The sequence below is a fragment of the Armigeres subalbatus genome, chromosome 2 (assembly GCF_024139115.2).
Source record: "Armigeres subalbatus isolate Guangzhou_Male chromosome 2, GZ_Asu_2, whole genome shotgun sequence".
NCBI classification, from domain to species: Eukaryota; Metazoa; Arthropoda; class Insecta; order Diptera; family Culicidae; genus Armigeres; species Armigeres subalbatus.
The window spans coordinates 151870527-151895913 of NC_085140.1; the positions used below are offsets into that span (position 1 = coordinate 151870527).

The following is a 25387-nucleotide window of genomic DNA, read 5'->3' on the forward strand; positions in this document are numbered from 1 at the left end:
GCCACCTTCTGTGTAGCTCCGAGACGATTTGGGCGATAGCCGATAAAACGGCGTTCCAGTCAACTTCATCTTTACTCATCCTCCGAATTAAGTTGTCCGGGGTAGTGTCCAGACCACATGTGGCAAGCATGTGGTCACGCATTCCGCGAAAACGTGGGCACACGAATAACACGTGTTCCGCAGTTTCCTCTAAACCTGAGCACACCAAACACTCGGGCGAGGCCGAGCAAGTCAGCTGCGTTACCTTCACTGTGATTTTGCAGCACGCTTAAACGCCGGGCACATCGAACCCCCCATGGGGTGTTTACTGTTCACAGCTTTGCTGGAACCGATCAAACAATTGGGAGGGTTTGTGCAGCATTGTGCCTTATGTCCCTCCAATCCGCAGCGTCGGCAGAGATTGCTTCTGTCAGGGCCTTTGCAGTCCCATTGCTTGTGCCCCGGTTCCAGGCACTTGAAGTATACTTCGGGTTGCTCGTATCTGCCCACAGGGCACACCGACTATCCCACCTTGACGCTCCCTAACTTGACTACCTTGGAGGCGTCCGCTGCAGATAGCCGAACCAATGCTACCTGCGTCCCTGCCGGACCTTTCCGTAGCCGAACGGCTGCGGTGGGCGTCTCCACTTCACACTGTCACCGCAGTGCCGCGACGAGCTTTTCGACTTCGGTGATCTCGTCCAGGTCTTTAACCCTCAGATTCACCTCCGTCGTGAGTGCCCTCACCTTGACCGTCTCGCCTAGGACTTCCTCCTCCAACTTCTTGAAGGCGGCGCCCTTTTGCGAAACGCCCCGCTTCAGCTCGAGCATCATTTCGCCCATCCGGGTACGTCTTATTTGACGTACGTCGGCGCCGAGTTCACCGAGCTTGACGTCACTCCTCATCGCCTTCAAAACATCCGAGTACTTAGCCTCGTCCGCCGTAATGACTAGGGCATCGCCCCTGGAGCGATTGGCGCCTACCCTAGACTTCTTGCTACCCTCATTCGCCTGGGCCTTCGATTCGGCCCTTGACGTCTTCGGTTTCCTCTTGCTCTTGACCAGGGTCCAGGAGGCGTCATACTCCTCTATTTCCCTGGTCTGGTGCGGCTGAGAGCTCTCAGCCTGCCGTAACCCCTTACCACCGTCCGCGTATACTTGAGCCTCAGTCTGGGTAGACTTTGGCACCACCGTCTTCGCTGGCATGCTTTCGGTCGATTCGATCTTGCCCGAGTCCGCGAATCCTTGGGCCTCAGTCTGGGTAGACCTCGACTCCACGGATTTCAAGGGTTTAGACTTGGCCGTCCCGACCACCCTCTCAAGCTTGGCGTCCAACATCGACTTTCGAAGTTTCTGCAAGCTCCTCTTGAGGTCCTTACTGATATTATGCTTCGATGACGCAAAGTCGATGATGGCGTCCAGCTGTTCCGTCGCCACTTCGAAGGCCGAAAGCCCATCGCGTTTGTGGTTCATCGCCTCCACAAGCCATGGGCCGTCAATAACCTCTACCGGCGTTTTTTTAGCCGAGAGAAAGGTTAAGTGACCCACGCTGGCGCTGCGCACCGAGCTGCCGACTATTGCTTCTGGCCTCCTAGGCGGAGACCTGAACAACCCACCTCTTGTGAAGGGGTTGTCGCCTACACTACTACCACTAATTGAAGAATTGACTTGGTTTTCCATTTTGGTCCCACGAGTTGCTCGGGAAAAGAGGTCCACCACGCCAGAGCCCAGCATGACGCGGTAAGAGACAATTACTGTGGAGGGTGCCCAGTTACCCCACAGGCTCCGTTAAAGGCCTTGCTCATTATTTCATGGCCATGCATCCCCTCGGCACGGGTCGCTTGACGCCTTGGGATTAGGGGTTAGGGACGATGGTCCCGTTGGTCGCACCCACTCACTGATGTTAGAAGGAAAACAGTGCCCAGGCTGCACTGTGTATGTGTGTGTTTGTATGTATGTATGTGTATGTAAGTTGTATATGCGCAAAAACTCGCAACAGATTGTATTTGACTGGGAATCCTGTCCCATTGTTTCCTACTGAAGAATGGCTAGATTGGATTATGGGCTCAAAAAATATGACCAAAATACGTTTTCTTTAGACAAAAACGAGTAAAAAAAGTCATTTTCATTTTTCATTATCTTTTGCTGATTTACTCGCAACAAGTTGCATTCGGATCTTGTCTAGTTGTTTCCTATTGAAAATTGGTCGGATTGGAAGTTATGGCCAAAATATGTTTTTTTTATAAAAAAAAGCATGTTCAAAAGTCTTGATTACTTTTTTGCCACTTATCCTTAACCAATTTGCTAACTACAAGTTGCATTCGATGGGGATGCATGTCCCATTGCTGTCTATTGAAAACTGGGCTGATAATATCAGAAGCTATGGTCAAGATACAGTTTTTATGCAGGGCTGATCGGGCTGGTTTCAGAATTTTTGGCCATTATACTTTTTTTTTTAACAGAAAACAAATTTTCTTTAGGAGGCCCGGAGACACATTTTATTCGTAAAATACATTGAAAAAATCTTTAGGACTCTTAGTCTTAACCTATCTACTCTCAACAAGTTGTATCAGAAAAGTGCCATATCGGACTATGGGCGCAGAAGTTATGGCCAAAATACATTTTTTATATGCAAACTGCGTTTCAAAAACTCACACATTTTACGGGCATTTGTCTTTAACCGATTTATCGCAACAATTTGCATTTGACGATGCAGTCTCAATGTTTTGTATTGAAAATGACCATAAAAGCCAGAGTATTAGGTATTTAAAACTAACTCATTTTATGAGTACGATCAAATAGCGATCTAAATAGGCAGTAGTCGATAGCAGTTCTATTCTATTGTCACGTATTTTACCAGGAATATTAAAAAATGTGAATTCGTATTTAGGAAAGTCTTAGAAAGAATATCAAGTGACATCGATAAATACAGATTGAAAATTTATTCTTTTTCATAAATCTTTCAATTCGATTTTCGTGGACATAACTAAAGCCTTGAAATATTATTCCAACAGCCAGTCACCGCAAATTTAAAGAATTCAAAAATCGCTAGCCCGGATGGTGGGATTACAAAACCCTTTGCAGGACTAATTCATAATCAACTTTCTAAAAACAAATTAGTATGTGAGTTAGAAAATGCCGAGTTCTGCTTTAATCAGAGCAATCCAAAGTATCAAGCTGTCTAGTTTCCGGCGTTACCCATTACTATCTACCACTGGCTTCTCATACGCAACCGTGAATAGGATTTGAGCTAGATTGTCCGTAGTTCAAATTATCGTTAAACGGAAAAATTTCATCAGCAACTAGCATAACAAGTGAAGACATTCCACTAAAAAGCTCAAAATAATTTTCTTAGCATTTGTTGTTTTAAGGAAAAGGTAATCAAATTTTCTTCTCTTTTACTATTATCCGATGATGGTTAAGAAGACCCTTATAATGATTTAAATGGGATGTAGTTTGTCAAAAATGTATACGTTTGTTTGTCTACATATGTTTAAACATTCTTTGTTTTCTAAATGGTAACGAATGTAATAATTATCCTCATAGTCAGTTTACGAGATTACGAGATTTATAATTTGATATTATGCTAAACGACAACTTTGACCATAAATGAATATGCACAAGATACCGATTTTCAACATGTTTTGCAAATTTTGTCTATCCCTGACTTCGTCTACTCTCGATCATATAACAGTTTTGATATGATTTCTTCACGATCCAATTTTGCCACATTTTTTTTTGTACAGAATTTTATACTCAGAAATAATACTGATAACAATTAATGGTTTTCATCGTCTGTTGCTTTTAATGATTTATTATAGAGGGGGAATGACGGCTTTGGCAGGTTTTGTTCTATTATTGTCAATGCTCAAATTTGGTCTAAACATTCTTTGCATATCAAAGAATATTGTGGCCAATTTTCATAAAATTTGGTTGTCAAAAACCCCCCTGACAATAATAGAACAAAACCTGCCTAAGCCGTCTTTTCCCCTAGAACCTTTCTCGATACATTTTCTAATGAGCGAGAAAGGCATCATCACCGCTAGGTGGATTAATCTGGGTTTTTATTTTATTTACCGGTTATAATTTTTTTTTCTAGTGTGATTGTTACGCGATCATATTTACTAAACTAAATTAACTGTTGACGTTTTTGACTAGTCGAGCCGGCAGACGTTATCCTGCAAAGTAGGCAAAAATGCGCGTTGTGAACAGTCAAGGGAAATATCCATACGAATCTTAATTTCAGATTTTCACGATTTTCTCATCCTAAGATTTTTGCATCGCTTTGGAAGAGGTAATTCGAAGAGCAGGGATTAACACGAGTGGTACAATTTTCAATAAGTCCGTCCAGCTATTTGGCTTCGCCGACGACATAGATATTATGGCACGTAACTTTGAGAAGATGGAGGAGCCTACATCAGACTGAAGAGGGAAGCCAAGCGGATCGGACTAGTCATCAACACGTCGAAGACGAAGTACATGATAGGAAGAGGTTCAAGAGAAGACAATGTGAGCCGCCCACCGCGAGTTGGCATCGGTGGTGACGAAATCGAGGTGGTAGAAGAATTTGTGTACTTGGGCTCACTGGTGACTGCCGAAAATGATACCAGCAGAGAAATTCGGAGACGTATAGTGGCTGGAAATCGTACATACTTTGGACTCCGCAAGACGCTCCGATCGAATAGAGTTCGCCGTCGTACCAAACTGACAATCTACAAAACGCTCATTAGACCGGTAGTCCTCTACGGACACGAGACCTGGACGATGCTCGTGGAGGACCAACGCGCACTCGGAGTTTTCGAAAGGAAAGTGCTGCGTACCATCTATGGTGGAGTGCAGATGGCGGACGGTACGTGGAGGAGGCGAATGAACCACGAGTTGCATCAGCTGTTGGGAGAACCATCCATCGTTCACACCGCGAAAATCGGACGACTGCGGTGGGCCGGGCACGTAGCCAGAATGTCGGACAATAACCCGATGAGAATGGTTCTCGACAACGATCCGACGGGTACAAGAAGGCGAGGTGCGCAGCGGGAAAGGTGGATCGATCAGGCTGAAGATGACTTGCGGACCCTCCGTAGACTGCGTGGTTGGCGACGTGTAGCCATGGACCGAGCCGAGAATGGAGCAGACTCTTATATACCGCACAGGCCACTTCGGCCTTAGTCTGAATAAATAAATATTAAGATTTTTGCATGAAGAAATATCATATAAAACCGGTCGGAAACGAACACATTTGCTGAAGGAATGGAGAAAATCCATCCAACCTTTTTCGAGTTAAGCAGATACGAACACAGACCACTTCTTATTTATATAGATAGAAGATGAATGCATTTTGAGATCTCTCCATCTACTAAGTTTGATACAGATTTTGGGACATTATAAAATGGAATGGGGTCTGTGCCAGAATGTCAGAATATAACCCTGTTTAGATTATTTTCGATTGTTTCAAATAAAAGCACGCAATAATCACGATGAAGCTGTCCTTTGGAAAATAATTTCAGGATGCTCGTAAACAGAATACATGCTGCCAGGAACCAGAAAACGCAGTAATAGGGTCCGAAAATTTTAAAGAAATATATTTAAATTTCAGAGAATCAAATCATGGAAGGTCAAAATATATGCTTAATGTACCACGGGTAACTTATTTTTCACAATTTTCACAATTCGGATTTCTACTTGAGAAACATAGACAAGACATATCGTTCGACAGATAATTTCTGGCTCGTCAAATAGAGTGCATAAATTGTAGCCTGTGCAAGTAGTTGCAAGAAGATGATTTTTAGTACGTACGAGTTGTACGTTTATCCAACAAGGCAGAGTTGAATAAATACTACGAGGGGTGAAAAATATCGAGCTTTACAATTTGATTTACTTCACATGGTCGTCCCTGCTGAAGAATCAAGTTGGTGCAGAAAATATTGCATTGCACATCACGACAGACCATGAGGCGATACCTAACTGAACCCACTGAACAATTTTTTTGAAATAATGTCCATTAAACTATTTCGCTATTTACACGACTATTCGAACACATACCTTGGATAATTTAGTAAAATGTAGTCATGTAAGTGCTGTTTCGTTGTTGGTTTTCCATTATAGCACCCAAATGAGTAATATAATGAAATTTATGCAATAAATTTGATTGCTATAATCGTCATTAGAGTTCGTATTTCATGATATGACGAAGTAGGCCGTTTTATCATTCACACACGAGCCGTAAAACAAGGTATTCATGATCCGGAACTAAAAAAAGTCTCACGTGATTCGTTTCAGTCAGGTTTCAGTCGACCATGATTATCATTATTATTTAGGCATGGAGTTAGCTGCAGGGAAAAGTCCTCAAAAAATTAAACAATAAATATGTTATAACAGAAAATTTGTGGAAGTTGAGGTAGTCCTAAAAAATCAAATATCCATACCTGAATAAAGTGCTATTTCAGTATCTTTGTCTGCTACACGTATGAACTTTATTATATTATAATTGTTTGCATGGAGATGCTAGTCATCCCATTGGTAGATAAGGACTCGTAACTAGGTATATCAAGCTTTAAATTTACTATCAAGAACGTCCAGACAGTCTCGTTACGTAGCAGTACCTACTAGGGGAGATACGTATGAAATGCGCCGGTTGGGTAAAATGCGCCACCACGTTTTCTTGTTTATTAACCCAAATTTTGTCTCAAAACCGTGAGCGGCTGAAGCCAAAAAACATTTGCAAGCCGATACTCAAAAAAAACTTTGTCAAAAACTCTGTGTTTAAATTTGTAAAAATAAAATGTTTTTTTGGCTCTTTCCGATGCAATTTCGGTGTTTACGTTAACAATGCTTTTTCTTCACATACAAATACATTTTCTCCTCTTTTTTATTAATCTAAAATATTGACTACCTTAAAGTATAAGACTGGCACTTATCTTTTGCAAAATAGTGTGACTATATCAGTGAAAAATATTGGAATATTTTGATTATTATTTTTGGGTGGCGCATATTGCTCAGCGTCGTCCATTTTAAATGAAAATGCAGTATTTTGGAATAAAATCGTTTTCTTGTAATATTGTTGGTTTTTCTTGAAAATGATTGGACCATATAATGACTGATATGCAAGATTATTGATGAACACTTCGTAATTACACTATTTCGGATGAAATCATCATTAAATTAAGAGATTAGCTTAGGGGACGCATATTGACCGCATCTCCCCTAACTATCTTCCGTGCGGTTTATAATCCATCGCCCGCACTGTTACATTATTTGCGCTGGTGCTGTTGAACTCGTTATCAATCGTTTGCATGTTTATATTCTACTTCTGCTGAGATGTTTTGCGAAGCATCATCGAATTTGTGTCAGCTACGCATCCTCTGTGTGGTCAGCTGAACTGCACAAATCCCCTATCAAATTAGGTCACTGGGGCTCTACTTGTATTCAGGTCAATACACCGAACTGTTTGTTTTGTTTTTACAGATTCAGGCCAAAATGGTCATTCAAAAGCCGATTCAGGACAAATCGTTCATCGAGAGCAATGTGGAATCTAAACGATTCTCCCCGTTGACGAGACAGGTAACATCACGTGCTTTTTTTTGGCAATTACTGATAATGACGATGCCTCCTTTTCAGGTTATTGCAGCAACGGGGCCGATCATTGCGAGTGCGGCAGCCGGGATGACCAACGGATTTTCGGCGATTTTGCTGCCACAGTTACAGAAGCCGGAGAGTACCATCCAGATAACGAGTGACCAATCGTCATGGATTGCTTCCATGGCACCACTTCCGATGGCGGCGGGATGCATATTGGGAGGGTTTCTGATGGAGAAATTCGGGCGCAAAGTCACGCATCTTGTTCTCAGTATTACATTTGCCGTAGGATTCTGCGTGTTATCAGTGGCACTGACTTACAATATGATATTACTGGGAAGATTTATTACCGGGCTCAGTTGTGGACTCGTTGGGCCACCAGCCTCTGTGTACATTGCTGAGACGAGCCATCCAAGATATCGCGGGATACTGCTGGCGGGTGTAACGTTTGCGGTATCGTTTGGTATATTTCTATCGCACTTGTTTGGAACATTTTTCCACTGGAAGATGGCAGCGTTGTATTGTTCTTTATTCATGGTTGCTAGTTATGTGTTGGTAGTCTTTTGCCCCGAAAGTCCATCCTGGTTGCTCTCCAAGGGACATGGCCGCGAAGCTGAAGAGGCCTTCCGATGGCTGAGAGGACATGATGCGGAAGCATTGAAGGAATTTGATGATATGGTGATGAAATATAGCGGATCGTGTACTGCAGGAGGTTCTAAGGATCAAAATGCTAGTTTGAAGGAGAATTTGATGAAAAGAGAATTTATTCTACCCCTCATAATACTGCTGGTCTTCTTTTTTACAATGCAGTTTTCTGGCGTCAACATTGTTGCATTTTATTCGATTGCTCTCATGAAGACCACCATCGGTAGTAATATAAATGAGTATTTGGCTATGCTTATCGTCGACTTAGTTAGGGTGATAACTTCTTTGCTCGCATGTGCACTTTTGAAAATTTTTGGTCGGAGACCGTTGGCCATGCTCAGTGGCGCCGGAACTACTGTAAGTTTGATTGGTTTGTCCATTTTCTTGTACTTCCAAACCAGTATTCCTGTATACCAGAATCTCTCATGGATGTCGTTAATATTCCTAATCAGTTACATAATATTCATCGGTATTGGACTATTCCCGCTACCATGGTGTATGAGTGGTGAGGTTTTCCCCATTGCCACAAGAGGCATTGGAACGGGGTTGACATCGTCGTTCAATTTTGTATGCTTCTTTGTTGTGATAAAAACTGGCCCTTCGTTGTTCTCTGCGGTTGGTACAAACGGGACGTTCATGATCTACGGAATAATTTCGCTAATTGGTACATTGGTACTGTACATGATTCTTCCGGAAACGAAAAATCGAACATTGTCGGAGATTGAAGATGCGTTCAAATCTGGTTGGCGGCCTACCGAGAAAACTTCAATTGTTCAAAATAAGGCGTGATACGAAGGTAGGCAGCAATATTTTAGATTTTAGTCAGTTCTGATGGAACGAGTCGCCGAAATTATTAGGTAAGTTCCATGTAGATTTGTTAGGTTGACTAACATGTGCCACATAGTTTTATTTTACATTGTTACGTTGTTCGACTGTATATACACATTTTGTTGGCATGTATTAGATGCATTTTCTAGTTGTATAAAAACACAAAATTCTTATCAATAAAATTTACTTTTATGTCTTCCAATCAAACCTATTAAACAATTTCATTATCCGAAAATTTCCTTTCTATGTTAATAGGACAGAAAAAAATAAACGCTTGAGGCAAAAGATAGAATAAGTTTACGTCATCATATTCACACTTTATCGAGTTGATTACCATTTTTTTTCAATTGCCGTAATCCAGGGGAACATTGATCATCGGGCTACCAATGATCAGTTTCACCATTTTCAAGAAATGAATAAAATATAACTTCTTGTTAAGAAAATTATTTTGAGCTTTTTAGTGGAATGTCTTCACTGGTCATAAGACGAGTTTGTACAATCCCATTGAATTCCACCACTTAATTGTATCTTGACAGATACGTATTGCGACCTCAACAGTAAGGCCGTCTTCAGTGTATCGTACTCGTAAGTCGAGTCAAGTACTAGACACTGAAGACGGCCTTACTGTTGAGGTCAAATCTGTCAGATATGGAATTCAATGGGATTGTACAAACTCGTCCTATGACAAGTATAACTTCCTGTTATCACAATTACTTATTGTGAGTTAGGTATCTTAATGTTGAATAAATTTGCTGCTGAATGATATAACCTTCTGATGAATTTGCCTTTATTTTTCGCGAAAATTTAAACAATAAAATCTCGCTTAACTTTTCAAAAGGACCTAAGTAACATTTTTTTCATGAATTAATTTGAATAGCGCAATCAACAGAACAACATGAAAGCTTTTGTTTGCAGTACTCAAATTAATTCATGAAAAAAATGTTACTTAGGTCCTTTTGAAAAGTTAAGCGAGAAATCAACATTAATTTTTGAACTCACAGCAAGCTGCCAAAAAAAGCGAGTCGAATTGAGCCATGGCTGGAAAAGGAAGTGTTTTTGTCAAAAGGGAAGGGTCAAAAGGTCGAAGGGACAAAAGTTCGGAAAAAATCTAAGTCAAAAAGTCGAAGGGTCAAAAGGTCGAAAGGACAAAAGGTCGAAGGACAAAAGGTCGAAGGACAAAAGGTCGAAGGGTCAAAAGGTCGAAGGGATAAAAGGTCGAAAAAAAATCTGAGTCAAAAAGTCGAAGGGTCAAAAGGTCGAAAGGACAAAAGGTCGAAAGGACAAAAGGTCGAAGGGTCAAAAGGTCGAAGGGACAAAAGGTCGAAACAAATTTGAGTCAAAAAGTCGAAGGGTCAAAAGGTCGAAAGGACAAATGGTCGAAATGACAAAAGCTCGAAAGGACAAAAGGTCGAAGGGTCAAAAGGTCGGAGGATCAAAAGTTCGAAAGGACAAAAGGTCGAAGGGTCAAAAGGTCGAAACAAAAAATCTGAGTCAAAAGGTCGAAGGATCAAAAGGTCGAAAGGACAAAAATCCGAAAGGACAAAAGGTCAAAAGGTCGAAGGTCGAAAGGACAAAAGGTCGAAGGGTCAAAAAGTCGAAGGGTCAAAAGGTCGAAACAAAAAATCTGAGCCAAAAGGTCGAAGGTCGAAAGGATGAAAGGTCAAAAGGTCGAAACAAAAAATCGGGGCAAAATGTCGAAGGTCAAACGGTCGAAGGTCAAAAGGTCGAAAGGACAAAAGTTCGAAAGGTCAAAAGGTCGAAGGGTCAAACGGTCGAAAAAGGTTGGAGGACAAAAGGTCGAAAATAAAAACGTCGAAAGACAAAATGTCGAAAGTAAAAAGGTCAAAGGACAAGTAAAAAGTAAAAAGGTCGAAAGACAAAAGGTCGAAAGAACAAAAGATAGAAATTGCGGTTGTTTTTTAATTCTTTATTAACGTGATTTTTTCAACGATGAGAAGTTCATCACTAAATTGCGGTTGTTGGACAAAAAGTCGAAGGCCAAAAAGTCGAAGATCAAAAACTTTAAGGTCAAAAGATCGAAGGTCGAAAAAATTAGGCAAAACGTCGAGTGTTAATCAACCATTCTTTTGCACATTTATGTTTTACCTGATAATATTTCATTGTTGAATTTTTCCTTCTTTTAGTCATAGGCCGTTCTTTCGAGATTCGCATATTTATATTTATTTGTGTTTCACCTGATTATATTTAATTGTTAAATTTTTCCTTCTTTTAATCAAAGGCTTGTCTTTCGAGTTTCGCACATTAATATTTATTTGTGTTTAACCTTATTTTCATTGTTGATTCTTTTCTTTCTTTTAATCATAACCTTTTCTTTCGAGTTTTGCATTTTTAAACCGCATATGAAATACCATAAGCACTTGAGAACATTTCATTCTAGAATTTTCCTTATGTTAAAACATAGGTATTCTTCAGAGGTGTATTGTCAAATCAATATTTTTATCAAAGTATTGCTAGGCTTTATTAACTTTAATTGTAAATGTAGAAAATAGTTGTTCACTCATTTTCATCAAAATGATTCAAAATATTCAGCTTAACATACCATCTTCTAATGACAGTAATTTTCTTCTCATGTGCTCAAAGGATAATACGTTTTTGTTTACAAAATATGTTTTTAAGTTCGCTTCCGATCCGGCAGGTACGAGACGGCGTGGAGCGCAGCGAGCGAGATGGGCAGACCAGGTGCAAAACGACTTGGCGAGCGTGGGGCGTATCCGAGGATGGAGAGATGCGGCCTCGAACCGTGCATTGTGGCGTCAAATTGTTGATTCAGTGTTATCTCTTTAGATGTTAACTAAATAAATGAAATGAATGTTTTTAAGTAGCTATAAACGAATATACACACAGGTTTTTTTTCACGGTTTGGTTTTAGTCGTTTAATACCATCAGCGTCAATGAAACGATAAGTTAATCCCACGACAAAAATCACAAAATGTCAAGAAAATTCAGGTGGTATTTAAAAAGCTGTGAAAGTTCGGGTTAATCAAGAAATTAATAAATACCAACCGCTTAAAAAAAACCTGGGTGTAATACATTTATTTTTATTATAAGAAACCGTTATGTTACGCTGTCAAGTTGGGAGGGGTATCGAATTGCCAAAATTTGCGTTAGGGAAGATCCATTAATTACGCAACGCAAAAATTGGGCATTTTAACCCCCCTCCCCCTATATCTCACTTTTTGTAAGAAACATCTAAAATTTTTGTATGGATTTGCTCAACCCCCTCCCCTTCTAAGCGTTACGTAATTTATGGATGCTCCCTTACGTGATTTGTAAACGTTTGTGTTTTTTTTCGGCTATTAGTCGGCTAGTAACCCTCTAACGCCTAAGACCACCTTCAGACGGGAAAAAGATTTTTTTTTAAATTTTTAATTGTTCAGATTTCTAAATTGATTTTTTGACCTGTTTTTCATTCAACCTTCTGTTATTTTTTTGACCCTCTTTTCCTTTGACTCTTTGTTATTTCGACCTTTTGTTCTTTCAATTTTTTGACTTTCGACCTTTTGACCTTCGACATTTTGTCCTTTAGACCTTTTATCCTTTCGACGTTTTATCTTTTAGACCTTTTGCTCTTTCAACCTTTTGTCCTTTCGACCTTTAATCCTTTCGAATTTTTATCCTTTCGGCTTTTTGTCCTTTCGCCCTTTTTTCCTTTCAGCCTTTTGTCCTTTCGACCTTTTGTCCTTTCGACCTTTTGTCCTTTCGACCTTTTGTCCTTTCGACCTTTTGTCCTTTCGACCTTTTGTCCTTTCGACCTTTTGTCCTTTCGTCCTTTTGTCCTTTCGACCTTTTGTCCTTTCGACCTTTTGTCCTTTCGACCTTCTGTCCTTTCAACCTTTTGTCCTTTCGACCTTTTGTCCTTTCGACCTTTTGTCCTTTCGGCCTTTTGTCCTTTCGACCTTTTGTCCTTCTCGACATTTTGTCCTTTCGACCTTTTGGCCTTCGACCTTCTGACCTTTTGACCTTCGACCTTTTGACACAGATTCCATTCAATTGTGAATCACAAAATAGAGTAAATTTGCTTTGTAAATACGTAATGCGCTCACCATTTCGATCGTTTGACTTCGGTTTATAATACTAAGCAAATGACAAAAAAAAACCTTGGAATGGGTTTTCACTTGACAAAAAAGTGTTTGCTCTGTAAAACGAAACAAAGACTTCTATATGCTTCGGAAATGGACACAACAAGATCGTGCTTACATAGCACACGTATGGCAAATGTCAGAATGACCACTAGGGTGGCTCAAAAAACACTTTTTCAAATTTTTTGATGGGCCGCCCTCTTATTCGGTTCTATTTGATGCCCTGATGCTCTGGACAAAATTTCAGCCAAATCGGTCAACGTTTGGGCGGTGCTAAACTCGTTGGAAGTTTATATGGAAAAATGTATGCAGAAATATCCAAAAACAGTGATTTGCAGTTGGACGGTACAATTTACGATCAAGAACCATGATACTTATTCAGTTCTTGTAGAATTAAATACTGAATGTTATGCTGAAAACCGCGAGAAGATTAGAGTTTTTTATTTTTAGGCAAAGATATTAGCATTTTACTGGAGTGTTGTAGGGGTGAATTTATTTCCTTTCAAAGGTAAAAGAAACGAAATTTGCCCAAACCCCACTTCAGATAAATGCTACTATCTTAGCCGGGCAAACTCTAATCTTCTCGCGGTTTTCTGCATAGCATTCTGTATTAAATTCTTCAAGATCTGAGTGAGTATCATAGTTCTACATCGTAAGTTGTGCCGTCCAACTGCAATTCACTGTTTTGGGATGCTTCTGCATACATTTTTGCATATAAACTTCCAACGAGTTTAGCACTGCCCAAACGTTGACCGATTTGGCTGAAATTTTGTCCAGAGCATCAGGGCATCAAATAGAACCAAATAAGACGGCGGCCCATCAAAAAATTGAAAAAAGTTTTTCCTATACTAATTTGAGCCACCCTAATGACCACATATGCTTTCTGTCAAAAGTTACGATGGGGTACCGACAACCGACTTTGGACAAATATTGGCACTGTTGTAGGCAGGGTAGACATATTTCACAGTCAATGCAGTGAAAAACATGGATGTCAGTATAATCTGCAGTCACCTTCATCGCCGCCGTAGTGAGTGCGACTGGGTGCAGCCGAAAAATCATTTCCAGCACCGACAGTTCAATTTCGCATTCAGCCACTCACAAGTCGCTCTGACAGGCTGCTCAGTTCGCGCCTTACCGTATGACTGTGAGTGGCCCATTTAAACGCGTGGTGATTTTTTTTCAATTTGCTGGGTGAATGTGTACATTTTGCTGTGGTAAATTTCATCTTCGCGGCGCAGTGGGTGATGTGAGTTCTGTTGTTTACTTTTCTGCCTCTCCGGGAATGTGAGGTTGATTTCAAAGCAGGAAGAAAATAAAAACATGATATAAAAAACATCACCTTCATCCAGTGCTGCCGAAAATTTACAACCCTGGTTGTAGGTACCTAACCAAACAGCATTTTTTCTCGTTTTGCTCATTCGCGTTCGCTCGACTGGTTATTAGTGCGGCGGTTGGAACATGCAAAATGATCGTCAACAATGTCCAATTTCGCTGCTCCCCGACCAACATGGGTTGAGATCGCTGCCCAAGCAACACCTCTTGTTTCTCAGTGAGTAACAACAACTCAAGACAAAATTTTCAAAACGATTTATCTGCTTTTGTAGACAAAGATTCAAACGACGATTTGACGAATCTGATAGCTCTCGAAATCGATGGTAGAACGCGAAGCTAGCGGAGACGATGACCTTCAAAAACAAGACAGATAGGATTTGGTTTGTTAGAAAGGGAGTAATTTGTATTTGTATTTTATTTGTATTTTGTTAGATCCAACTGACCGAACATGGTCTTATTGAACATCTTATAACTAGGAAACAATATCTCTCATTAATAACTGATTTCACCAACTCATTAACAACATATTAATAACAGATTTCATAATTGCACAGCACACAAACATCAATATTTTTGAGCAACTTACAAACAACGACAAAAATAAAACTTCATTCTCCTTTTTAGACGTTACATAATTCATACAGACACATTTACAATTACAATTTTACGGTTTCCAAGTTTCGTTAACTTTATTCACAAATTCGCGGCAATTTATACCTTTAGGCCAAGTTGAATGATGTAGTGCCAATGCTTTTTGTTCCATAGTCAAAACAACCTTGAACGATATATAATCCATTTCATTTAAATTCTTCCATTTCGGCACAAGCTTAACCACGTTATTAAAAGTCGTTATTGAAGTGCCAAGGCAACGGGATACCATTAGCCGTACATCGTTTTCAGTAGCCCTATTATCGATGTTAGATATTTAAATACAGCGAGAACGTTTCACTTTCCTTCTCGGCACATTGTGATGAGCAAGCTATCTCATTAGAACATTCATGATGACTATAGGTAGACATGGGTGTGGAATGCAAACACTGAGCGGCGGTAGCTGGTTTCTCGACGATGTCAGCAAGCGTTTGGACCACATGAGCGACGGTACGTTTCAGTTGATCAATTTCGCTTTCCAATGAGCGGTATGGTTCGGTGTTTGTAGCGACATCCATTGGTTCGGTTATAGTGGCAGCGTCCGATTTCCTTCGCTCCCTGATCTTGCAGAATATATCCATGCAGGTGTTGCACATCCAAATTATATTTGTGGATAAAGCATACAGATCAGTTTCTGTTACTCCAACACAATCAGCGTGAAACTTCTTAGCACACAACCCTTCACACACCGTATGGAGATCAGTCTCGGTGATAGCGAGAGAGCATTTCTCACAATGCATTGTCATGGTTTTATAAAGCAATGGTCGACTTGACAGCTGTTCAGAAACGGATATTTTGGGAAATTAACGGGCACAAACGTGAAACAATCAATTAATGATGACACTTTTTAACAAAACGTTCAATGGACTTGACTTTAACACAGGTTGTCTAGTTTTTAAACGTCTTCAACGTTAAATTCAGCGTTCTAGAGGAAGCAACGAACATCTAACAGCCCGTACGGTATCAGAGACGTATACATTAGTAGTAATAGGCTATACTATATATCGATTACTATCGAAAACTGAAAGAGGAAGAGGAAAGAAAGCAACAAGCGCAGTCGACGAGTCAGCGACGGGACCATTTAATTACGGAAGGGTCGATGGACCGATCCCCACCGAAGGAGACATCACGCAGAAATATATCTGAAACTTCTTCGGAATAATTTGTTATTTTAACCCTTAAAGGCGCAAGGCGATTTTTTTAGAAATCGTCGAAAGTATTTTTAGCGTAAACTACCATTAAAATTATTAACATTAAATGTATTTTCGGTTTGTTGTTTTAAAACAACATTGCGCATTTAAGGGTTAAAAGTTTTCGGCTTCGTAGAATTTTTTAATAAACAAGCCAAATAAATACACGAAATGGTATAAAAAAATCGACCAGTGTCGGCAACCGACCACCTTCCCAAAAGATATTTTAGTTACTAGATAAAGATTGTCGCTTCGGTTCCCTTTGTTCTGTTGTCCGGAACATGTTGGGTACTAAGCTGTCAAATCGTATGGATTTTCCTTCTTTGACATTTAGCTCCCCTATCCTCGCCAGCAAAAGATGTTCTGGACAGCGACGACAGCGACAATCTTTATCTAGTAACTAAAATATCTTTTACCTTCCCCTATATAAGAAGAAGATATGCAAAGAATAGGGAAATTAATCATATTCATTTAATTCACCGAGTTGAAAGGGATGATACCCACAAAATAAAGCGGATGTGGCACACTTTCATGCCCTGTCACGGAGCAAATATTGTTTGAGATTTTTGTAGCATGTCATTCATCCTTCGCGTTTTTTTTAGATATTGAAAGGGGCAGATATGTTAACATCACGTGACATCTCTCATTGTAAATGATAAATGGCAGTACTGGCAGTACCTGAGCACTCCTACGAGATTCCAGTCGTTTTCATTTATTTTGTTTTATTAAGGTTACCTCGACTTGGCATCGTCGATAGAGTTCAGCATTTAGAATTCTTTCTGAACATCCAAACTCTGCACCAAATCTTCAATTTCATCTCAGACTTATGCTACGTTTTGACAGGGCAAGTGAATTGAACAACTTAGTTGAATTCAATTGACTTGCCAAAAGTTGAACATGTTCAACTTTCTTTTCGTTCGAGTGAATTGAATTAAGGTGTTTACACGTTCAGTTCGCGTTCGATTCAAGCGACTTACTCAATTCACTTGCCTTGTCTAAACGTAGCATTAAAGCGAAATGTCTTTACAAGTTTATACAACATTGCTGCCAAGTGTGGCTTGTATACAACTTGTTCAATAAATTTGATTCGAGCTTGAATGCAATACATGTCGAATCAACTTCGGAGTCGATAAAACTTGAACACAACATAAGATTGAAAGCAAATTAATTCGTTTCAATTCCCGGGCACCGATGAAAATAGAAAATCCACCACAATTTGGACCCTCCTGGTGACATTTTCTTGATTTCTGAACTAAAAACAATGCTGCTGCTAATTCCCTCATTTGCTTCAGGAATATAATATTGCTCAGCATCTGTTTCACTAGTTTCCCGTGCGAAAATAGTGACATTTAGGGCCAATTTCTTCACCTCCGTTTAACTCTTAAGCGGTGCTTACCCATACGATTAAACCGGGTTTAAGCACACTGAACGAAAGCTTCATCCTCAAACAATCTGCTATCTGATTCGCTCCCGCCCTTTAACGATAATCAGTCAAACATCGGATGATTTTCATTCGGGTGAATCAGATGACGAAGATGAACACCCGAATGATTGTCATACGACTTCAGGATGATCGTCATCTCAAAACTGAATTCAAATGAAATGGCACTCAGAAGATCATATTTCGAAATTGATAGGATATTCCGGTGTTATATAAGTGAATTTTTATTTGAAAATTAACAGAAAAAACAATGTTCAGTGATTTTGCGAATTTTCAATTCAAAATAAAATGTTCTACTATTTGTAACGTAATATATTTTATTTATTACTTAATTACATGGTTTTAATCCAACTTTTTTCCGGAACGAAAGTCTAGATCTTTAAGCAACACAGCGGAACGATGACAAAAGCGGCAAAATTTGGCAGAAAATATGATGTGTAACTGTTAAATGTGATTAAATCCTACCGCTTGCGTTCCGTTGCATTGAACTCAGGACTTATTTAGTGGCCCCTTGGCTAAAGGTTTGATTTATTTCGTGGAAGATAGTTTCCAAACTGCAGGCCGAAATATAGTACTCAACGCGAATAATTCAGCTTTGTTCCCGAAGGATCATCCATTGCTGCCGATAGGAAGCTCCAGATCCAGGTTGACGACGTTGATGGCGAGAAAGTTGAACCTGATCCACACTCCATGATGCTGAATAACTTCTTGGCAATTCACGCAATATTTTCGTAAACTGTAATAGAACAAATACAGATAATATAATAATACTTCCACATACTTCAGTCAAATATATTTTCAGGAAACTTACCTTATTATTTACTGGAAAAGAAAATAGTAACTATTATCTCCACGATCTCCTCTACCTTCTGTGTTTGCTGCTTGCCAATGGCGTTTTTTCATTTGGCAACAAGCAACATTGTAGCGTCAGAACGTCATCTAAAAATCGGATGACTTGCATTATTGGGGCGCTTTCAAAACATTTGTCATCCGATTTGCGGGTGATTTTGAATTTGATTTTACATCATCCCAAAATCGGATGACACGTCATTCGATAATCGAACAATTTTCATACGCTTTTAGGATAATTTGTATTTGTAATTTTTATGTTTTGTCAGTCACTTAGGTATGCCATATGTTTGTCAGAGGAGAAGAATTTTATGAAGTAGGAGAGACAAATCTTTTGATAAAAGGCGGAGGTTTGAGTTCAGTGCACTAAGCGGAGTTGAAGAAATCGGCCCTTAGATAAACTTTCGAGGAAATTAGTTTGTTCAAGAAGGCGAGCGTTACAATGTGTCACGCTTAAAAGTATACATCATTGAAAATCTCAGAACGCAAACAATAAGTTTTTGTCGAAATTGTGCATCATGCATTGATGCATATCAATCAAAAGATAAGACTTTGCTTCGGCTCAATTGACCAGGGTAAATTAGAAATTCGACTTTGAAAAGACTAAATTGGTGCTGTCCAAAAAGTGTACATTTGGGGGTCCAAAATATGTTGCACACCAAAAGGAAGAATATTTTCATTTCAGAAAATTACAATTCTCAGCGATTTAACAATACTTGATGCGAATTTCAAATTTCTATTTCATAAATAAGACTTTCATCGATGAAATGGCATGATTTTTGCCTATATCAAATGTGCCATTTGATACATATAAGCAGATATCGGTAAGCACTTCCTCTAGGGGTCCAAAATGGAACATTTACCATGTTCCTTCCATAAACAAACTCTTCATATGAGGCCTGCACGGAAGAAATAAACTACCCAATAGTGAGTTTAATTCACCCAACCTCGAAAATCCGTACGGGAAGCCAAAATTGAGTAAGTAGGGTCGAAGTAGTTTGCCTTTACTCCCATGTTAAAAAAAGTACCCAACGGAAAATTTATTTACCCAAATGTAAGTTTAATTCACTCAATTTCGACCTCAGGTAATACAACTCAAAATTGGCTTCCCGTATTGAACTGGCGTCGTTGGATTGTTTGGCTCTTTTGTTTTTGACAACAAAAGAAAAAGTGGATGAAAGAGAAGAGAAAAAATAACTCAAAAGTAAGTTCAAAAATACTCAATTTTGGGTTCTTTTTTTCTTCCGTGTGGAGACCAATATTGTTAAATACCAATCGACTCAGTTCGACGAATCGAGTTTATGTCTGGGTGTATGTTTGTGTTGGAATAAGATGAATTATATTAACTTCAATTAATTTTAAAATTACTTCATTTAATGAGTCATTCCCAATTATAACATCAAATCGTTATTATACTCTACCCGTGTAAGTGAACGCTGAATAAACCAAGACAAAATTTTCAAAACGACTTATCTGCTTTTGTAAACAAAGATTCAAACGACGATTTGACGAATCTGATGGCTCTCCTACGCAAACCAACACCATCAATAGGTAGGTAAAGGATTCCGCTGCCTGCTGATGGTGTTGGTTTGCGTGGGAGAGCTATCAGATTCGTCAAATCGTCGTTTGAATCTTTGTTTACAAAAGCAGATAAGTCGTTTTGAAAAATTTGTCTTGAAACCGTGAAGATGAGAAGCATAATGGAACGTACACACGGTCAAGCAGTTTGACGAACATTGACTCCACCTCTCGTTTATTCAAACATCCATCAAGTTTTACCAACAGCGGCACGAAAAATCAATTTATTCGACCAACAATATCACACACGAACGACCGAAGCGCCAACTTGAGCACCAACCATCAAAAAATATATGGGAGTTTGTGCAACTTCACTACAAATGCTCAAACATGTTCGGCAAACCTTGACTCCACCCCCGACAACTCAAACTAAAATCAAACCGTCCAAAATGGTTGGACGAACAACTTCACACACGTTCAAACAAAGCAGCAACCGAAGCGTTTTCTTGGGGGCGGAGTTAATGTTCGTCAAACTGCTTGACTGGTGTGTACGTTGCATAAGAGAGAAAGAGACAGATTGAACTTTGGCTGAGCGTCATCAGAGAGTCCTTTGGAAAAGTAAGTTTTGAGGTTGATGTCAAAGATAGAGGTAGTGTTGTGTTAGTGCTGTCCAATGAGAGTTTGAAGTAGCTCGAAGTTTCTCTTTGTCCTACTGATGCCCATTTGTTGACAAAAAAGAACGAGCAGGACGGGAACAACTTGGAGCTGCTCATTGAACAGCATTGTTGTGTCGCGCGTTGAAGCAAAAAAAAAGAAGTTGAATTAAAAGAAAGTTGAACAAAAAAAATGCTTTTATTTGTAGCGCTCCCGACCTCGGCTCCGACAATGGTGATAGTCGGTAAGTAGCAAATTTACAAAGCAAAAAATAATTGATTCTAGACCGGATCAATATTCGGTTGAAGAAAGATGTATTGGCTGACCAAAGCACGAATGTTCGGTTGTAAAAGAAGATGACATATATAGAAGAAGAATGCTCCGCTACGACATGAAAAAAATGGTTTCTTCTATTTGCACTCATTTATCTGTTTTGTTTTATGTTTTCTGAAGCACAGGGCTGCTGTATACTTTTATAAAAGTGATAGCAAGACAAGGCTGTTTAAGATATTTATAAATGTTTTTGATTTTATGTTCCAATTTGTTCTGGTAATTTGTGGATGAAATGTGGCTGTAACGAGTGGGAAAGAAACGGGAAATGTTAGATTTTTCATTCGTTAGGGATGTTTGCGTAGAAGGAACATACATTATTGTTGGAGACGTTAATCATTTACTGATAAAAGTCTATTTCAGGATGAATTCCACTGTGCTAATTTTTGATACTTAATATTTGAAATATTGAATTAGCTGTAAAATGAATTAATTAGCTGTAAATATGAATCGAGAGTTAGAATATAGAGTTAGAATAACTGAGATATTCAATGAAGGATGGTGATTATTTTCTAATTTTGATGCTTGACGGATATTTCCTGAGCCTGGTAAGCTCATTCCAAGACAGCATAAGGGAATCAAAGGTGGAAATAAATCTATAGAGCTAGAACATGTAACTGAGATATTCCGTGAGAGATGATAAATGTTTTCTGATATTGATGCTTGATTGATACTTCTTGAGCTTGGTAAATTGTTCTCTAAGTGAACGTGTGATCTAAAGAGAGTGCAGTTGGAAACAATTCAATACTCGAGCGGTTTGACTCGTCTGAGGTGTCTTCTGCATCTGCGTTTGGATATAGATCGGGTGGATCTTTAAAAAATAATAATATGTTTGATCAAGAAGGATCGAAGTTGAAAAAATCCAATCCTCGAGCGGATTGGTGCGTGTGAGGTATCTTCTGCATCTGAATGGGCGTTTGATCCGGGTGGATCTTAAAGAAAAATAAACCCTTGAGTGGGTTGCCACGTCTCTGAGTGAACGTTTGATCAAAAGAGATCGCACTTGAAAAAAAATCCAATCTTTGAGTGGATTGGTGCGTCTGAGGTGTTTTCTGCATCTGAATGGGCGTTTGATCCGGGTGGATTTTTTTTTGGAAATAAACCCTTGAGTGGGTTGGCACATCTCTGAGTGAACGTTTGATCAAAAGGGATTACAGTTGAAAAAATCCAATCCTCGAGCGGATTGGTGCGTCTGAGGTGTCTTCTGCATCTTAATGGGCGTTTAATCCGGGTGGATCTTAAAAAAATAAACCCTTGAGTGGGTTGCCACGTCTCTGAGTGAACGTTTGATCAAAAGAGATCGGACTCCGACAGTTTGCACATGCGTGTATGTATGTGTGTGCGCAAAAAGTGTTGCCCATTTTTTGAGCACTTACCTTTAACCGATTTTCTCGCAACAAGCTGCATCCAATATTATTCCTTATTGTAAATTGGCCGGATCGGACTAAGGGATCAGAAGTTATGGTCAAAATACTTTTTCATACGCCAGTCTTGCCCACTTTTTAGGCACTTACCCTTAAGCGAGCTGCCATTTACTTCGAACCAAAGTTGCATTCGTCGGGTAATCCTGTCACATTATTTCCTAATGAAAATTGGCAAGATCAAATCATGGGATAGAAAGTTATGGCCAAAATACCGATACATCATTTTTTAGCTCTTATACTCATCCGAATTTCTCGCAACAAGTTGCGTTCGATGCAGGTTATTGAACGTATAACCAAATGTCTATAATTATCCTGTGAATCTTACAGTGCTATTCAAGATGTGCCATTTAACTATCCATATCCATATTGCACGCTCTAGGCACTAATACTGCTAGTTTTTTATTTGGAATTTTAGCCCAAAACTAAAAGGTTTCCTCAATGCTTACATCCCAAATACCTCCATTCATTATATTTAAATCTGAAAAGCACACTCGCACTTGTAACCTTGTAGGGTTCGCTTTCTTCTCTTTCTTCTCTTGACCAAATGGCCAAATCGTTTATCGAATGAATGATGTTTCGGTTCAATAAGAAAAAGCTGGTCGTGAATTTTCAATCGAAAAATGTTTATTTAGAAAATAAAGAATATTCATTCGTGACAACATCTTCTTATACCTCGTGCGCATCTGCTATTCATCGAAACCAATCAGAATGGACAATAGAAATTATTTACATTTTTGTTCAGTGTGACAGTGAATGGACGTAGAAATGTGTTCACTTCCTTTTTGTCAGCTTTGTGTGTATGTGCTTATTGCAGAAAGGAAAATTCATGTTACGTTTGGTTTGAGATGCTGCCGTTTTCGTATTATTTTTGAAAGAAAATAGTAACAAAAATAATTTTTCTATTGTTTACACTACAAACCCCTAAATTATTTAACAAGATTCCTTACCGAAAGTAATTCGTGGATATTTTTTTTTGCTTCGCTCTATTATTCTCTCTTTGATCCGTACGTGTATATGTGTATGTATGACTGTAGGTTTTGCTGTGTACGTGTGGTTCTAAGCTGCACACTGTGGTAGCGCCCGTTTTCTGTAGCTAAGAAGAGTGTTCATTGGCTTTGTCTACATTGTATTGCCAAAAAATTGCAGTGAAACAGCTCTTTCGCCCTTGGCTCTTACTTATTACCCATATTGTTCGAACATTTTTCTTCTTTGGATGTCACTTATACGTGACTGGTGTGTTTATATTTTTTTGCATTTTGTAGTTTAAGTTTAGCAAATATGCGAGAAAAGATATAAATTTTAGTTTCTTTTTGTGTAGGACTTTTTGTTGATTTTTTTTTCTGCAGCAATTTGCCCTCGCATTCGATTTGTTTTGTTGCTATAAAATGGCTTTTACTACATTACAATTTTCATCTTTTTGCGTTGATTTGCTTTTTTGCTTGTTAGTTCTGTGTCAAATTTTCTGAATAGAATTATTCGTTCTGGTATCAAATACATGCTCTATGGTTATACTTTACAAATGGTTATTTTAAACTTGTATGCTTACTTTAGTGTGTAGTTTCTTATTTTTGTTTTCATTTGTTTACTAAATCACAATCTTAGCTGAGCTGTATTATTTTTGTTAAATTATTTTTATTTGAATTTTTACATGGAACTGTTGTCGATCGGCTTGAATCATATGGGGTTTGAACATAAAGCAGGGGTTCAACTTGTTTAATACTTCATCAGCACATGATGAAGCTGGAATCATTTGCTAAGTTGAGTATAACAATATCTTATGAAAGTTCTAGGATTCTGTGGTTCTAGATCAATTGATAACTGTTTTTTTTATTAATACTTATCATTAACGTAGACTAGAAAACAGGCTTTTAGCAGACACTATTTTATTTGGAATTATTAGATTCAAATGACTTGAAATAAGATTTATGTCTTTTGTAAAACATGCGCAGTTCATTGTGAAAATATAAAACAATGTTTGCATAACTGTTTTAGAATAACGTTTGACTGTTTAGAATATGTTTTTGTGTATTTTATTTGCTTTTGAACAATGTCTCAGCAACAGCCGGAGGGTAGATCGTGTTCAATTAACACAGTAGACAAACTTAACACAACAAATGAAACAAAATAACGTCAAAGATGTGTAAACTGAATTGAATTAAGTTCTTTTCTAGCTAGTGATTTTCTAGTTATAAAGTGACCGTGACTACTTTATCGAACTAACGCAGCGCTTCAGTTTTCCGTATTCTCTCTTTTCTGATATGTTAAATGACAAACCAAGCACTTGAGTAGCACGTTTTATGTAAAGTAGCTTTTCTGTGATAGTAGTGTATCAATAGTTCGTGTAGTAGTATTTGCATTTGTGTTAGTTTTTCTTCTTCCGATTAGATATCCTTTCTGTAATTGTGTATAACTATAATAACTCCTATGGGCACAAAAATCACAATTTTCCATCATTTCCTTTCGCTCGATGCGCTCTTTGCTCTAGCATTTCTAATCAGCAATTGGTTAATTCCTTGGGAACATGATAATTTTTAGTAGATGACTACTAATTTAGGGAAAATGAGGAAAATATTTTTACCAATACCTGTTTTGGAAAACAATTATCCAGTCTAAATTTACTATTATGCCTCCAAAATTAACTCATAAGATGGAGTTGAACATCCCTAGCAGAAACAGGCGATTAAGCAATTTGATTATTTTCAATTTTGCGATGTTTCATCTTATTTGGAAATATATATTGAATCAAAAAATCTTACATCAAATTCACAGCAATTACTCATTGACTTTACTAAATTTTATACATACTTTGGTCCAATGTAGGATGCAGGCGGGTTTAATAATTTGGTATTCGATGGTTGCTTTTTATTTCTTCAAAGG

At 38.7% G+C, this 25387-nt stretch overlaps 1 protein-coding gene across 2 annotated transcripts in view; it reads left to right on the forward strand.

The window, feature by feature from the left end:
* The window catches only part of LOC134215300 (facilitated trehalose transporter Tret1-2 homolog), a 43444-nt gene extending 34213 nt beyond the window's left edge, over positions 1–9231 (forward strand). For both annotated transcript variants that reach the window (XM_062694520.1, XM_062694519.1), the window contains exons 2-3: positions 7441–7536; positions 7594–9231. In XM_062694520.1, coding sequence (XP_062550504.1) covers positions 7453–7536; positions 7594–8985 — 1476 coding nt within the window. In that variant the 5' untranslated portion in view covers positions 7441–7452 and the 3' untranslated portion in view covers positions 8986–9231. The remainder of the gene's footprint in view (positions 1–7440; positions 7537–7593) is intronic.
* The last annotated feature ends 16156 nt before the right edge of the window (positions 9232–25387 follow it).